General features: G+C 34.2%; 2 protein-coding genes across 2 annotated transcripts in view; one reads left to right on the top strand and one right to left on the bottom strand.

Annotated features, from left to right (window-relative positions):
- The window catches only part of LOC142351224 (mediator of RNA polymerase II transcription subunit 22-like), a 595,906-nt gene that overhangs the window by 86,567 nt on the left and 490,586 nt on the right, over positions 1-18,753 (bottom strand). The window lies entirely within an intron of this gene.
- LOC142350278 (uncharacterized) overlaps positions 12,778-18,753 on the top strand; it is a 42,210-nt gene continuing 36,234 nt past the window's right edge. The window contains exon 1 of the mRNA XM_075402060.1: positions 12,778-13,113. Coding sequence (XP_075258175.1) covers positions 12,876-13,113 — 238 coding nt within the window. The 5' untranslated portion in view covers positions 12,778-12,875. The remainder of the gene's footprint in view (positions 13,114-18,753) is intronic.

Consider the following 18,753-nt stretch of genomic DNA (forward strand, 5'->3'; position numbering starts at 1 on the left):
CTGTCATTTCCATTTGAGGTCTCAAAGCAAATTTTGGATAATGCAAGAATTTAATGGCTCCCTGTGCGGATGTATACAAAGTTTCTCAAATTGTTTCTGTTGAGAGCTACTGGAGTTTTATAATTTGAAACTATTTTCAAAAATTTAAACTTATTTTTACTTCTTTTTCTGTCTACTTGTTAACTAGTCTCGGTAATGATTCGCACACATGTTTTCAAGAGACTTACAAGTTTTTTGCTGATGCCAATGAAATGTTAATTGTTGTTTTAGTTAATACTATTCAGACTTTTGTCTGGTTTTATCGGTCACCATTTCGACTTTTTTAATAAGCGTTTGTTAAAAAATAGATTTTTTTTGGTCACAATTGACAGTTATTTAGCCATTGATTGTGCAGTTTATCTTATAAATACCCATATATGCCTATATATAATAGTCTCATATATATATATATATATAATTAGTTCAGGTTGGGCTGTCACCATTCTCATATTTTTTTCATCAATTGATTTGCCTAGCTATTCACTTCGCTACCACACTTCAGTTTACTGCAGCATGAAATTTCATTATTTCAACTTTATTCAATATTGGCGAGCCAGAATAAATTTTTCCTATTGATTTTGTGATTTAATTTCAGTCAGGCAATTCGTTCTTAATTTGCTTTGTCTTGATCTAAGTTAACAGTGAGTTGTCAAGTAACTAATCCAAAGTCTAAATAGCTAACTAACTGTTAATGGCGATGACTCTTTTAAGTGATTTGCGTAAGAATGTAGTCTGACCGTTCGTATCGGTTACAACAGTAATCAAGCGAAAACTCCTTATACAGAAAAACCTTTGAAACCCAAATAATTTTGAAATCGACATATTTTTAAAAATGGTAAAATCTAAACAAATGTAAGAACAGCATCTTTTACACATCTTGAAACTATTCCTTTAAACAAATGTGTGGAAGCTTCAATTCTCTCACATATGTGTAGCTCACGGTGCAGCTACCTTTGTTTTCAAATATCAACAAATATATTTTTTAATTGCATCATTTTTGAGGGAAAAAAGTTAGACAGATTAAAAACAGATTAAAAACTCATACGTTGAATCAAGATCTAAACTCCTCAGGTTTTTGTGATGATACCAAACCCTTTTCAAGATCTTTTCAAGATTTTACGATCAATTCACATGGACCAAATAGTTTTGTTGCTTTCATCTGGCCGTTGTCTCAGATGTTGACCTCCGATCAGACAACTTTCACAGCTTCTGCCCTTTGGCCATACCATATTTCTATAATGCCCCCCCCCCCTTATTCGGTAGTTGGCGAGAGCCTTGTCCACTCTATTGCAAGGATGCCTTCTCCAGGTCATTTAATTTGAGTCTCACTTTATGCTTAAGAAATGGTCTGTTCGGAAACAAAGGGCTGGAAAACATCAGCTTGGGATCTCACCTGGTCATGACGATTCCATTAATAATGGTTATTAAAAAATCTGCAAGTGATACTGCGATGACGAAAACCAAAGCAGCCCGATCAACTCCATGAATATAGACAAAAACTATAGTTAATAAATTGCAAGTAATACTAGTAATGCTAACGAATGGAATAATACCAGCGCCCATTAAATCATTTATCAGATCGAGATACGCAGGGATAACTATCGGGGCGAGTTCAATTTCAGCAGTTGAGTTTGAAAGCGACATTTTATTTTGTTAAAACTGATCACGTTTTAGTACAAAAAAGAAGTAGAGGCAATTTGAGTTCCTAACGCTACCAAATGATGGAAATCGAGTCAATTTATTTTTTCGGGAAAAAGAAATTAAAGATAAATTCTGAGAGAAAAAATAAATATCAATTGTTCAACAGCAAAACCAAGTTGGGAAAAAGTTGTCGCCAATGCTTTTAAAATAACTCGAAAATCACTTAGCGTTAAAAAATACACAAGAGAAGTTTAAAAATTTTTGAGTTTTATAGAGAATTAGCTGTTTTCTATGAGGCTTAGATGAATTTAACAAATTATCCGTCTAAATATTGAAGAAAACTTCAAATCCGAAAACAGCAAAAGTGAAATTTAATATCTGTGAAAGCAAAAAGAAAACGCAGAATATGGAACGATTAGTTCTTCCCAGCTAAAGTTTACCTTCTTCTGTCGTCCATTGTGGATGCACTCCTTGCATAATTAGGATATTAAAAAAGCTATAAAAAAATAAAAATTGGATGGCCCATTTTCTCGGGTTGTTCTAAAAACAAAAAACTTCTTTGTCGCTGAAGTCTATTGGAATATTAACAGGAAATGATCAGGAAATTAGTTCTAGTTAAACGTACAAGAAATGAAAAGAGAAGAATTTGATTTAAAATATAAAAGTATTTAAAGAGCTATACGACATTATGTCCGCTGGTCCGTTCAGTTCTTGGCATACGCCAGCTGGACGACGGTCGGAGACTTATAACGAAAAAATTTGGCAACTTTTGGAAAAAATTCAGACGGAAATTTGATGGATAAGATGAGAGTGAACTTTGCACCTTTACACATCTTTTTCCTTATTTGGTCATTTACCTGATCAGACAAAAACTCTAATCGGTCATCTTCGATCGCTACCACCGCGTTGTAAAATTTTAATATCAATAACGTCTGCCTGAATCGGTCACCAATGCGCGAAGCTGGCAACTCCATAGAATTTTTCAGTAGTAAGTGGAAGAATTTAAGTGGAAGATCCCGACTGCTCAAAAACTTCTGTCCGAGATAAGTTCGATTTATGATTTGGATCGAAAACTGCATAAGGCTATACGATGATCCGGATCTATGACTCATCTACGCAGCACAAAAACAGATTAAATTTGGTAACAAATAAGAAACTGCTAATATCCCAGACCGAGTCTCTTAATTGAAATCGCTTATGATCAGAGAATTTCAGGCTGAGATGTCATTGTTCAAAGACATCTATGGTCATACTTTGCCTCATCATTTAGGTGCCTTTTTACATCGCTCTTAAACTCTTCCTCAATTTTGGTTAGCTCAATATATTTTATGATCAGACTTCAAAGCTTCACGTTCAAAATTTCCTAATTAATGAAAATATTTTCATTTCTCAGAAACATGAATAAAATATATGCGGAAAAAAACAATTCTACAAACAACCAAAAGAAACTCCTTATCCCTTGAAATGTTGCCCGAAAAAGTGAACCCGGGTTAAAGTCGATTGGCTGACTTGTAAGAGCTTGCAGTTTCTTGCAAGTTCTTACAGGGTGATGCATTGCTTTGGAAATTTTTCTTCCAAAAACTTGCATGTTCTTACTAGTTAACCATGGAAGGCTCTTGAAAGTTAATCAATTAAGTTACAAGGCCCTTATAGGTAAAACAATTGCCCTAATACATATATTCCTACATAAGGTTTAAAACATACGTTCTTACAATATAACCCTTCTGCCTAAACTGTAGCCAACAAAAAGGTTGCGAGATATGAATGTCCATAAATCATTATCATCGAGAGATGAAAGAAAGCCTATAGAATTCCAAAAATTAAAAAATTTTTGTGGCAAAAAATTTCAGCCGCAAAAAGTAATTAAAGAAGCGCATTGAGATCTAGCCTCTATAAACTCAATTGCAAAAGGAATTCATTCGTTGACAAAAAAAGAAAAATAACAGTTTTGTCAATTTAGTTACATTGTATTATGTTATAAAACCTGAGCATCTAATTCCCTCGCGCTTTCTACTGTAAAGGATAGAATGTTAAACCAAATTAAACAATAAGAAGTGAACTCAACTGGATTGGACTTGTAAGAAAAATACAAGACAGCCATTCAATTTGCGAGACGAGACCTTACAAGTTAAACATCTTTTGAAAGATTCTTACAATTTCTTACAAGATACCATCTATCGCAAGAAACTGCAACTTTTGGCATGGTATCCATTCCGTCTCAACCCTGGAAAACAATTCTAACGAAGAAGCTGTAAAATTTGTTTATCAGTCATTAACGCATAAATATGAGCGCTGTTAAAGAAACTTACTCCAGTTAAAATTACGCATATGTTCATTGCCTGTTAACAATCAGGGGACGCAAAACAAATTGCTTGTTTTAGATGGCTAGCCGTTACCTCCTGTAGCTCTAAAACAAACATTTTTGCATTTTTGCGCAAGCGCTTAAGCTCATAAACGAGATTGAGACCTCGTTCTAATTTATTAAAGATATTGCCTAAAATCAGATTTTGTTCGTCAAAATTAATTATGATCACAGTTCGGCTGCAAGAAATTTAATTATGATTAGAATTTTGTTCTTTCTTGGAGCCAAAGCTGATCAGCGCTCGTCTTATTTTGAATGTTCTTCACCCCTCTGGTACGCTATCTTTGGTCTGATAAAAGGAATTGCTGAACGAGGACCTGGAACTGGAGGGATTTCATAGTAGTTGTCATCAGAAAAATGATATTCCGGCTCGCTGGAGTTTTCATGAAGAATGAGAGGTTCATAAGCACAAAGTTTCTCATAGTTGTACAGAATTAGAGTAAAATGTATAATGAAAAACCACCAGCACATCGTAATAAGAGACAAAATAATCTTATTATTTGATTTCTTGAAGTAATTTTTGTATTTGAACGTTTTCACTATTGCAAAGTATGTTCATGCTTATTACGGGCAGTATTAGAAGTGAATACAAAGTGGAAGCATTATCTAGGTACATAAAGGTATAAAAAAACATCGCAGAGTAGTAAACAACTTGTTTGTTTTCTAAGCATTGAACTTAGGCAACAACAGAAATAAACGGTCGGAAAATGGAGAAAATTCCATAAGCGGCATCGCCTTTGAGGGTCGCAATCATTTACAAGTATAATAGAGCAATCAATAAGAAGACAATTGTCAAAACACCTATGAAAGTTATTTTGCCCAATAAAGAAGCCACGTTGATCGTAACCATCCTAACGCTATCAGAATTGACTTGTTTTTGGTTTTTGTAAAAAAAAATTGAGAAAGAACAAAAAATAGTTCCAAAAACAAGTTAGCGACTAGCAGAGATCGTATAGGAAGATGCTAATGACACACAGTGCAAACGGGATGAACAATTTGGGGATCAAGAAGTATTGCTTCGTTCAATACTCTCTGTCTTCCGTTCAAATCAGCTCGGCTCATAGGCTGAAGTGGTGGAAATTTTAATCCAGACACAAAAATTGGCCATTGTAGAATGATCCAGACAAAAATATGGTAATGACTGGAATTTATTTTGTACGAATTAGTATGCAAGATAGTATGCGACATAGTTTTTTTAAACAAAAAACTTCCATATTTTGATTCTGCGCTGACATACAAAGTTGGCGACTACAATTCTTAAGTGCGAACGAGAGAAACGAGGCGACGAAAATTTAAAACTAATGTAGGGAGACCAATAACAAAGATAAATGTCGAAACACCCACGAATATTAGTCTGCATAATATAGAAACCACGTTGATCGTAACCATCGGGACGCTCTCAGAACTGAACTATTTTCGGCTTTTTTTTTAAAAAAAAAGTTTTTTGGGAAAGGACGAAAAAAACTTCAAAAAACAAATTCAGCCACTAGTGGAGATAGTATCGCAAAGATGCTAATAACGCAAAGTGCAACTGGGAGGAACAATAAGAGTCAAGAGGAACAATTCGCCAAGTGAGTTTGTTTCAATAGCAACAATATCTATGCCTAGGTAATCATTAAAAAGCATTTGTATAATTTCGTAAAAGTCGAAGTGAGTTCAAGTTTTCATAGTCAGTTATACAGTTGTCAATTATAACAGAGTGACTATGCGTTATGTTTCAAAATTTATAGTGTCAAAAATGGTGGCATTTTTATCTATAAACAATATGAGCACTTGGCCATTTTGGTTATCAAGACGGAATGCTTGGCTCAAACTGTTCTGTCCTCTGTTTGTGTCAGCTCAACTCACAGGCTGAGGTGGTGGAAATATGAAATTGTTGATCCGGACACAAAAATTGGCCATGATAGGACGATCCAGTCAAAATTTTGGCCATGACTGGAGTTAAATTTGTGCAAATTAGCAGGCATGTTATGATGCGACATCAATTGTCATGCCAAAGTTGGCAACTGTAATTCTAAAGTGCAAATATTCGAAACAGTGCAATTTTGATCACTATGATCGGACTTTTGAGAGAAGAAAATCAGACCATTTTTGTCCCCAATCCGCCACCAATTATCAAGGATTATAGTGCAACCAAGATTCCATCTCAATTAAAATAATCGTTGGGAAAAAGAGTGTTACTTTGTAAAATTACACTGAAGTTATATTCTCGTCTACAAGCTTTGCATTGATTCTAGGTTCGGGGATCACAGATGAAGAAACAATGTTTTTTTCATTGCGTTTGATATCTCCCCGGGTCGAGGTTTGGCGGTAAATTTTTGTAAGAAATGCAGTGAAAAAAAACTTATTCACCACGTATTGCTTACATCTTTTCGCGGTTAAAGCGGTGAATCGCGGTGAAATGTTTATTTTCATCGCGTTATCACTATTCTTACAAAAATATAAACTACCATACACAGGTTCGAACTTCTCATAACCTGCATATCCACGACTTCTTATTCCACTGTGGCAACTGTCACTGACTGCCTTGACATCTCTTGTGAAAAAATTTGGAAAAAATGCGGTGACATTCTCTGTGAATTTTTGTAAGAAATTCAGTGATTTTTTTCACCGCATTCACCGCATTCACTGCAATTCTTACATTAATTTGCAACTGAAGTTGGCGCGATGATTTGTTGCAAAAACTGCCGTGACTTTTTTTGTGGGCATTCACCGCAGTCATCGCATTTCTTAAAAAATTCAACGCGTTCACCGCATTTATTACACAAATTCACTCAAAAACCTCGACCCGAGTCTCATTAAGTCTCATTACTAAACCCTTTTAGCATTATTCTTACAAGAACGTGTCCAAGAGGGAATATATTAGTATTTTTTTGTTTAATTTAGTATTTTATATAACAAAACTAAAATTAATTGTCTGTTATATAGTTCACCTTGAAAAAAAATTATTTTCAAATCAAACAGCGGCAACGTTCAAAATTTACATCCCGTTTAAAAAATCTTTGCCAACCTAAAGAAATGTAAATTGATAAGCCGAGAAATAAACAATTGAACATTACCAGCAGTGTAGAAAAACTCAAAAAAAAAACTCGTGGGTTTGAAAAATATCTATAACATAGGAGTTCATACAGTCTTTAAGTCGCCAGCCTCCTAAGTGTAAAGAAATTCTTTCGAACCAATGTGACATGATGCGTGATATACAAAAAATTTTATATATCTGAACCCATTTATATCGCTCATACCTTTCAAAATTTTACCACTCGGGTATCAGAATTGAGTCAATTTTGTTGCAACAAATTGCCTATGCCTTGAGAGATTTTGGGCGAAAAATGGAGTAATGTAATTCACACAATAATGTAATTAGTAGTCTCAGCGTTTGTTAGCAGACTCTGAACTGCACCTCAACAACTGATTTGCTACCATCTATGTGTGGCCGTTTTATATATAAACTTAAATGTGACTTCAAAGATTTGACAATGTATCTGATTCTGAAAATGAGGTTCAACTCGATAGTTGTAAAAAAACAGATAAAGGTCAATTTCGATGTATTTTTAATAATAAGATTAGCAAATATCGGCCTGCCTGTCTTTCAACACATGAACTGCACCTCAACAACTGATTTGCTACCATCTATGTGTGGCGTTTTATATATAAACTTAAATGTGACTTCAAAGATTTGACAAAGTATCTGATTCTGAAAATGAGGTTCAACTCGATAGTTGTAAAAAGACAGATAAAGGTCAATTTCGATATATTTTTAATAATAAGATTAGCAAATATCGGCGTGCCTGTCTTTCAACACATTTCACAGTACCAACTACTTTTAAATTTCTCACAGAACTTCTAAATTAGTTGAAAAAATCGTACTCTATAGAATTTGTTGGTTAAGACTGTTCTTCACTATTTGATAATACTGATCACACACTTGAAAACTTATTTAGAATAGCTGGTCTAAAAGCCAACTCAAAAAATAACGAAAGCTTCTATCGAAATTCTACGAATCATTTTTTTTATATGGTTGCTACTCACTCAATGAAACGTTAGTATTATAAAGCGTGCCTTATTAAGTGGTTTTTACGCTGCTATAATTATATTTTTTTGCCACCATTGGAATTTTTTTAGATAATTGTTTACGAACTATCCTTTTCTGCTTAGAAGTCTGCACATTGTTTTTGACTCAATGCTAATTCAATTGAAGTTTAGAACTTTTTTCGACTCTCTAAACCGGCTGGAACCAATCAGGCAGCGCAATTTATATAAGAATTTTCTGTTTGTTACCATTATGCTCAAATTTTTGGAAAAAAAACAATTATTCTGTGACTTTTTTCTGGATTATGAAGTTTTCAATCATTAGTAACCAAAAAAATCATCTGGATCTGAGAACACGTTTTAAATCAAAATCGAGTCATTATTGTTCTCAACGTTTGTATGCAAACTTGTATTTGCACATCAACAACATCTAAGCTCACCAAATCTGATGTATAACTATGGCTAAAATTTTTAAAAACATATCAATGATTCAACGTTTTAAGCAAACTTTTTGTATGAATTAAAACAAGGAAATGCCTGGACGTTTTGTATATAAATTTATTTTAGACTTCAAAGATTTGACAAAGTATCGGATTCTGAAAATGAGGTTAAACTCGATAGTTTAAAAAGATCAAACTAAGTTCAAGTTTGATAGAATGTTAATAATAAGATTAGCAAATATCGGCGTACCTGTCTTTCTACACATTTCACAGTACCAAATACTGTCAAATTTCTCACAAAACTTCTATGTTAGTTTGACAAATCGTTTACTATAAAATATATTGGTTAAGACTGTTCTTCATTATTTGATATCATTAATCAAACACTTAACTTGAAAACTTATAAAAAAATAGTTGTACTAAAAGCCAACTAAAGAAATTGTGATAGTTTTGTTGCACATTGTTTTTGACTCAATGCCAATTCTATTGAAGTTTATAATTTATCGCCTCCCTAAACCAGCTTGAACAATCAGGCAGCGCAATTTTTTCAAGCCTTACTATTTTTCATCATTATGCGCATTTTTTTTTTGAAGAAAAAACATAATTTAACTGTGACTGTTTTCCGGGTCAAGAAGTTTTCAAACCTTAATAACCGAAAACAATCATCTCGATCAGAGAAAGCGTTTTAAATTAAAATTGAGTCTTCTTTTCAGCTTGATAGTGTAATGTTTTAAAATATTTTATGAATTTGGACAGTTTTTTGCTCTTTTTTAACAAATTTTTGAAAAAAATTCAGCAATCTTTGATAATCTTCAACTCCGACCACTTTTCACAACCTGAAAGCGGATCTCAAATGCAAATATCATGACAACTTTGTCGAAAGGACTCGATAAAAGAGAGAAAAAGACAGAATTTCTTAAATTTGAGACAATTTTGAATGATAACTGAATTGCAAAAAGTAGACTTAGAGAACCAATGTTTATGTTTTGTAACTTTGTTAATTGTCTTAGTTTATTCTTTTGTTTTAGGTCGTGAATTGCCAGTTTGTTCTTTTTAATATCTTTAGAGATAGTTACAGAGAGTAAGTCAGACTACGAGTAGTCCATGTTCATTTTCTAATACATTTTTATAGATAGAATGACTATTTTTGAAAGGAGTTAACCAGGTGAGATCTAACCAGATTCTGATTCGCGTAGTGCAATTTTTTTCCATCCTTTTGTCAATACTAATTTTTAAATATTTTTTTCTTTAAAGCTCTTTTTTATTGGAGTTATTTAAGTTTTTCCTTGAAATATGTGATTTCAAATGCCCTCATCAATTTTTATCACCGTATCCTTATAGACAAATCGAAATTAGTTTCGTTTTCGTTTTCATTCAGCTCAGCTCGTTTACTAACTGTTGGTGAAATGATACAACTGAAATCAAGTTCGCAGCTTGGTTCTAATCTTTTCTCGGCTCACTACAATAGAAGCAATTATTTTTAGTTCAAGAAAAAGGAAAATACATTCAAAATATTTTGTCAGTTGAACACTTGAAAATGCAATCTTTAGAGACGGCTAATAATCAAAAGTCCAGTAAAACTTCAATGTTATCTCACTGCAGTATTAGCTCAAACCTAACAATAAAAATGGCTAAAAGTTTAGAACCAGGATAACAGGCAGGCAGTTCCAAGTTATTTATGAATTTATTTCAAGTTATGTTCAGAGTCATATATGAATTATGAAAATGGTTGATTTGCGGAAAAGCTTACTAGGTCGAGGAAAGGATGAATTGATTTCAAGTACACGGTCGAGGACCCTGGGAAATTCGATACGACCTCTTTTCATTATTTAGTTATAATCTTTTCCTTAGCCAAATCGGTTTTTTAGAAAACGGGGTACTACTGAGCCCAATTCGATCTCTCAGCACACCCAAAAAATGTCTATAGTTTCCCTAGTGTGACACCACTCCAGAAAGCTCACCATTTGAAAAAAATATCTATAACAAAAACAGCTAGAATAGAACAAGTACTTGCTTTTGTTGTCAATCAAATGCTGGGGACAACGTTTCTTATCGAAACAAAGTCATGTACATCGTTTATTGTCAAGCCGAAGTCAAATAAAACTTGAGCCAGAATAAGTTTTTTCATACAAAATAATGATCGATGTGATTAGGGTATGCACGTGATATCCACAAACACTAAGTTAGAACCAAGCAAGTTCTTTAATTTATTTTACTTTTGTTTCTAAGTACTGTGGAGAAGAGGCAAATTCATCTACCCTAAAATTTTGTCTTCAACCCATGTTCCCATTAGGTAAGAAAAGAAACGGCGAGGATAGTTTGAAAATGCCAACACTGTCGAACATAACTTGAAATATTAACAATACAAGATATTTGCAAACTTGCATAATCTTTGTTTTGGTCAACAAAATTACTTTGTCAATGCAAAATGCATCAATTTCCATTTAGCTGAAAATGTAGAACTGAAAATTTTTTGAGCAGCAAAAAATACATTACCGGCCAGCGGCCCTGCTGTCAATTAGTACTTCAATAAGTTGTGGAAATTGACAAAAGAATAAGACAGAACAGATCCAGAACTGTTCCAAAAGAGAGATATACACGCCAAAGGCAGTCTTCAGTCAGCATGCATCGTTGGTTCACACTTTTCCATGATTTATATCGTAGCATAGTATAAATATCAATCGTTTTTACAGAACAGTTACAGAGAATATTCGTTTCAACATGGACAGATTGAGGTGCAGCATCAATCAATGAACACCCCCTGAGACAGCAAAAGAGTGCACGGTACCATCATAAACCTGCTAAAAAAAACTTACGAAATGTCCATTTTCGACCGTTATTTTTGAAGAAAAAATTCACACCCTTGTTTTTGAAAAAAAAAACGAAAAATATAACCGTTTATTGGTAACCTTATTGATAAGCGATGTCCATTTCAATCCAATTTCCACACAGCATTCATGAAAATTTGGATCCTAAGATTCACAAAAAATCTAGAAAAGAACTTTATTTGGTAAGTCTCCCCGAGTCACCATATTGTCAATTTCAGTTCTGAATCATTTAAAAATCAATATATCGCTGAAAAGCAGCATTGAATCAATCTACTTAGTGTACAGTGGTCACGGGGTAAGGGTAATCATGGTAATCAGATATGATCTTGAAGTGAAGTCACATATAGCTATTTTCTGCATTCTTATTCCTGGCATTTATCCAAAAATTTGGGGACATTTCTAAATACTAATGCATAGTAGGAGATTGTATAGTTGATGTTTTGTTTCGCCACAGCCCTCTTGTGTTCGTCTTGGAACAAAAATTCTTCTTTTTGCTCAGTTGGTGAAGTAAATTTAACTCTGCTATGATCTGTATTTCGGCATCCGAGTCAATTTCTCAAAAGTGACTTGGCAGCTCAATCGTAATTCATTGCACAGCTGAAAATATTTTAACATTTTACTTTACCTAGTTAAATACGAAAGCGCGTCAACTCCCACACAGTTGTTTTTATTGTTTTTAATTGTTGAATTCACAGTCTTCGGCCAGAGACGTCATAAAAAGTGATTATCGGTATTTTATGATCATAAAGAAATCAGATTAAAACTACTCCGAAACTGGGAGATTTTTCGACATGACCTTAGAAGGGACAGGCGAAATCAAATCACCGGTATTACTCTGGATCAGTACTGAAATAATCTTGGTTGTAACTCTAGGCTTGAACACCTATTCAGCTTGACAAGATCACGTGGTATGCATAGCTATGTAGTTATGTTTCTTTTGATCTCAAGCAAACATTAGTCAAAGTAGATATATAGATGCAGAATCCTCAACAATTGTTTTATTCCATATGTAAGATTGTACGAAAACAGACAGAGAACCCTTCGCGTATGGTCAAAATTAACATTTTTTTAGAAAAATGTAACTACTAGATGAGATGAAAGCTCAGAATGCTTGAGAAATTTAATGATGCGTGAAGCGAATCTATGAAGCAAAATAAGAAGAAGTCGGACTTTTTCGAATTGGCAAGCTCTTTTCATATAACACACCTCTTTTGCTTTTCTGAACATTTTCATCACCAGATTATTTCTCAGAAACGTGCGTTAAATTATGAAACATGCGCATATAATATAGTCTATAAAAAATTATATTCTCTTAACTGTCTCTGTATTTTTTGTCGTGCTTTTGTGATACTTGTAGAATTGCTAGCAACGATTTTAATTCTCGATTTAAATAAAAACATGCTGTTTTTGTTTTGAGCGGTTTTCAGCGACTAATTACTTCAGTATGTTCACATGCTGGATCGGTGTTCAGATATACGTACACAAACTCTGAAAAAATCAATTCAAACCTCAATCTGAGCAAAATTTCTATCAACAATGGGATCGTCGTATAGTCGGTGCATGTCGTGTAAATTTGAATTTTCCTCAAACTCTGTAAAATCCCTGCCATGTAAACATGAAATTTGTTCAAATTGTATTGATAACCTTCAGTCCAACCGATGTCCAATCTGTGTCCCAAGAAGACACGCAATACCAGCAGAATTGAGGAAACCATCAACTGCAGCGGCAGAGTTGCTGAAAAAAACGTCAACTTCACGGCCTAGTAATGCAGACGGTTAGAGTTAATTTGCAAAATTCAAAACCTGGTGAAAAATTGACTTTACTTCGCCCCTCTCCAGCTCAGAGGGCAAACAATTTTTTTTATTCCGTTGTATTTTTACATAGAAAAAAGGCTTTAGCAACACCTATTTTGTCAATGTGTGTCATAAGAAGCGGTCATTAAAACTTGGAGCGGAGAGTAAATCCAAAATTTGCTGTAAAATTCCTGTTTAAAAGTTAAAACAGTCACGTGCACATTTTAAAATGCCAAACGTCTGCAGTGCCAGAAGTTAAAATGCTAGAAGTTGCTTCTTAGCCAGAAGTTGAATTTCGTTGACTTTCGTCATTTTAAAAAGTGCGCGTTTCGTGTTTTAAGCATGGGTAAGTGACTCTGCAGAAGTCACTCCGAAATACTGACTTAATATCTCGAACCGCTTCGCGGTTCTCGATAAACGCCAGAAGTTCTCAGTGACTTCAAGCAGAGTCACTTATCCATTACATCAAATTCTTCCGACAAAATGCGCTAGAACCAACAGCTGATTGTGCTTAAAAAGCATCACTAAGGTAACAAAAATTTAGAGCTGAATTAACTCGTTTGGTATTTTCAACGGTGCCATGTTTGATCAAAATTTTCTTTTCATAAATAATTTCCCAGAAGTATTCAGAGTTTTTTTCTTCTTCCCCTGAGACAAACAACATCTAAAAAATTAGGTATGTCACACATTTAACAGCAGATTAACTTTTCGCCTTCATCCTCCCATTCGCATAACGACCTATAAAACTTCATCATCGAAGTTTTGGTAAATCTAGTCTTTCTAATCTTCTCAAAAAGTGCAAAAAATTCTGATTTTGGCTCTCTAAAAACTGAAACACAATAATATATTGCAGATCAAATGTCACGTACAATTAAAGCCTGCAAAAAAACATACCACAAAGCGCCAATTTTCAAATAAAGTATCAAATTGTTCCTCTTTAACGGGTTTAGGGGTTTAAAATTTCACTTTCTTTTAGTCTTCCCAATGTTTTGGTCTTATGATCTGCGAGCTAAACAGTGTTGCTTTTTTAAATTTGCCTAGATGGAGACAGTGATAGTGACTAATTTATGAGGTAAGCTGATTATTGTAAATTGTCCCAATGTCTCCTTGTTGCAAATAAAATAAAATCCCAGTTTTTTTGTTTGTACTTACGGGCGTCTAACGGTACCGAGTTTTTGAGTAAATTTACTCGTTTTTTTTACCAAATTTTACTTTTCCTATGTTAATACATTGAAGGTGTGAAACATCCTTTTGAACTTCGCGGACAAAAAGGTGGTGCCCTATATGTTGAAAACTGAAAACTGTTTTCCACCACAAAACTAGTTTGACAGAAGCGCGTTTCGCAAAGAACGTTGCGCGGAAGATTAATTGCTGTTAAATCCCTCATTTAATAGTCTTAAAATATTAAATCGTGCGGTAAACGGATTAAAAGAATTGAAATTTTGGGAAATGTCCTTACAGCCAAACGTAAGTAGATTTAGCGTTTATTTGATCTCACTCTGTCATTTTAAAGCTCTTAATTACTTTGTGGAATACGCTTTCACAACATTTTCGCGTTTTCCGCATTGAACAGAAATCCCACCGGAAAACGCCACCCAATTTCTTTGAAAGTAGATATTTTTTCGTTACAGGTAGACGCTCGTCATGGCTCTTCGAATCTGGCAACAAAGTGGTCCAATTAATATTGAACCCTATACTATAGGAAGCAAATTTTGGAATAAATCCTTGAGTGCTTCGTATTGTCAAAATTTAATTTCCGTTTTAAGTCATCAGAAGAAAAACACAATTAAAAAATTCACAATTACTAAGGTCGAGACTTAACTTATAGCTTATCACAGGAAACGAAATAAAATTTGAAAGGACAGTAATTTTACATGATCACGCAAATGGCCAATTTTTGCCAGCCGTGTAGGCCGTGCATATACCAGGCAGTTATTTTATGTTTTCATTGAAAACTAAGCAGCTATTTGGCAAATTTCAAAAGCAGCATGCAGGAGAGTAGTCTGCTTTTGTTAATTAGGGTTTTCTCCTTTTGTGCCCCTCCCCCAGGTTTAGTGCGTGCATAATTTGAGCACCCCCAGATGCACGAGCCATAATTTTACCGAACAATTCACTACGTAAAGCAATGGTTCTCTCCGTAACTGGGGGTGCTTATGTGTTGAATGGACAACGGGAAAGATCATCAGCATCTTGAAAAATTGAAACAGTTAAAAAAGAGCAACAGAAACTAACCAAAACTAATATAATATACCAAATTTATGTAAAAAACAACAGAAGAACCTAACGTGATATTTAATTTTTTTCAGGGTACTTTTGCGTATCACCTATTTGCAATCTAATTTTATTAACTACTACAATTGAAGCCAAATTATTAATGTAGCTTTCTTTGAAGTCATTTAATAGTCTTAATAAATGAAAACGTAAAATTGAGCAGCAAACGGGTTAAGAGAATTGGAAAAAAATGCGAAAAACCCTTACAGTCAAAAGTAAGTACATTTCGCATGTATTTGATCATATTCTTTCATTTTAAAGCTCATAATTGCTCTGCTGAATCTAATTTCGCAAAATTTTGCCGTTTTCCGCATTGAACAGAAGTCCCACCGGAAAACGCCACCCATTTTCTTTGGAAGTAGATTTTTATCGTTACGGGTAGACGTTCGTCATGGCAGTTCTAATCTGACAACAATCTGGTCCAATTAATATTGGACCCTATACTATAGGAAGCAAATTTTGGAATAAATGCTTGAGTGCTTCGTATTGTAAAAATTTAATTGTCGTTTTTCGTCATAAGAAGAACACAATTAAAAAATTCACAAGTACTAAGGTCGAGACTTAACTTCTAGCTTATCACAGGAAAAGAAATAAAATTTGAAAGGACAGTATTATTACATGATCACGCAAATGACCATTTTTTGCCAGCCGTGTAGCCCGGGCATGTACCAGAAAAATTTTTTTGTTTTCCTTGAAAACTAAGCAGCTACTAGGCAAATTTCAAAAGCAGCATCTAGGACATTATTCTGCTTTTTTTAATTAGGATTCTCTCCGTTTGTGCTCCTCCCCCATGTTTAGTGCGTGCATAATATATGCACCCCCAGACGCACGAGACATTTTTTCCTTAACAGTTCACTATGTAAAACAAGTGTTCTCTCTGTAACTAGGGGTGCTTATGTGTTAAATGGACAACGGGAAAGATCATCAGCATCTTGAAAAATTGAAAGAGCTAAAAAAGAGCAACAGAATTTAACCAAAACTAATATAATATACCAAATTGAGGTAAAAAACAACCGAGGAAACTAATGTGATATTTACTTTTTTTCAGGGTACTTTTGCGTATCACCTATTTGCAATCTAACTTCATTAACTAGTATAATAGAAGCCAAATTATTAATGTAGCTTTCTTTGAAGTCATTTAATAGTCTTAATAAATGAAAACGTAAAATTGAGCGGCAAACGGGTTAAGAGAATTGGAAAAAAAATGCCAAAAACCTTTACAGTCAAAAGTAAGTACATTTCGCGTGTATTTGATCATATTCTTTCATTTTAAAGCTCATAATTGCTCTGCTGAATCCATTTTCACAAAATATTGCCGTTTTCTGCATTGAACGGAAATCCCACTGGAAAACGCCACCCATTTTTGTTGGAAGTAGTTATTTTTTCGGTACATGTAGACGCTCATCATGGCTGTTCTAATCTGACAACAAACTAGTTATTATTTATGTAACCTAAAATATAGGAAGCAAATTTTGGAATAAATCCTTGAGTACTTCGTATTGTAAAAATTTTAATTTCCGTTTTACGTCATCAGAAGAAAAACACAAATAAAAAATTCACAAGTACTAAGGTCGACACTTAACTTTTAACGAAATAAAACGAAATAAAATTTGAAAGGACAATAATAATACATGATAAAGCAAATGGCCAGTTATTCGCCAACCATCGAGGCCGGGCATGAACAAGGCGGTTATTTTATGTTTTAAAAGAAAACTAAGCAGCTACGAGACCAATATCAAAAGCAGCATGTAGGAGAGTAGTCTCCCTTTGTTAATTAGGATTCTCTCCGTTTGTGCCCCCCAGGTTTAGTGCGTGCATAATATTTGCATCCCCCATATCACCTATTGCACCCCCCGTATCACCTATTTGCAATCTAACATTATTAACTAGTTTAATAGAAGCCAAATTATTATTGTAGCTTTCATTGAAGTCATTTAGCAGTCTTAATACATGAAAACATAAAAATGAGCGGCGAACGGATTGAAAGAATTGAAAAATTGCGAAAAACCCTTACAGTCAAACGTTAGTACTTTTCGCGTTAATTCAATTTTCTTTCATTTTGAAGCTCATGATTGCTTTGGTGAATCCACTTTCACAAAATTTTTCCGTTTTCCGCATTGAACAGAAGCCGCACCGGAAAACGCCATCCATTTTCTTTGGAAGTAGATATTTTTTTCGGTACAGGTAGACGCTCGAGATGGCTGCTCTAATCTGACAACAAACTGGTCCAATTAATTAGAAAACTTATACTATAGGAAGCAAATTTTGGTAGAAATTCTGGAGTGCTTCATATTGTAATCAGAAGAAAAACACATTTAAAAACTTCACAATTACTAAGGTCGAGACTTAACTTATAGCTTATCACAGGAAACGAAATAAAATTTGAAAGGACAGTAATTTTACATGATCCAGCAAATGGCCAATTTTTCGCCAGCCGTGTAGGCTGGGCATGTACCAGGCAGTTATTTTAGGTTTTATTTGAAAACTAAGCAGCTACTAGGCAATTTTCAAAAGCAGAATGTAAGAAAGTAGTCTGCTTTTGTTAATTTGGATTCTCTCCGTTTGTGCCCCCCAGGTTTAGTGCTTGCATAATATATGCACCCCCCAGACGCACGAGCCATATTTTTGCCTAATAATTCACTACGTAAAGCAAGTGTCCTCTCTATAACTGGGGGTGCATATGTGTTAAAAAGACAACGGGAAAGATCGTCAGGATCTTAAAAGAACTGAAACGGCTAAAAAAGAGCAAAAGATACTAACCAAAATTAATTTAATGTAACGAATTGAGGTAAAAAAAATAGAGGAAACTAATGTGATTTTTACGTTTTTTCAGGGTATTTTTGCGTATCGCCTATTTGAATTTTAACTTTATTAACTAGCCAAATTATTAATGTAGCTTTCTTTGAAGTCATTTAGCAGTCTTAATACACGAAAACATAAAATGCGCGGCAAACGGATTAAAAGAATTGAAATATTGCGAAAAATGCGAAATTACAGCCAAACGTAAGTACATTTCGCTTTTATTTGATCATATTGTTTTAAAGCTCATAATTGCTTTGGTGAAACCACTTTCACAAAATTTTGCCGTTTTCCGCATTGAGTAGAAGTCGCACCGGAAAACGCCTTCCATTTTCTTTGGAAGTAGATTTTTTTCGGTACATGTAGACGCTCGTTGTGGTGGTCCTAATCTGACAAGAAACTGCTCTGAATAATATTGAAACCTATACTATAGGGATCAAATTTTGGTATAAATCCTTGAGTGCTTCATTATGTAAAAACCTCGTTTCTGATTTACGTCTTGAGTCCTTTGGCCATTCTGATTAAAGACGACTTATAAAACTTTTGTCAAA

Source organism: Convolutriloba macropyga, chromosome 12 (genome assembly GCF_964194025.1).
Source record: "Convolutriloba macropyga chromosome 12, txConMacr16.3, whole genome shotgun sequence".
Taxonomy (NCBI): Eukaryota; Metazoa; Xenacoelomorpha; order Acoela; family Convolutidae; genus Convolutriloba; species Convolutriloba macropyga.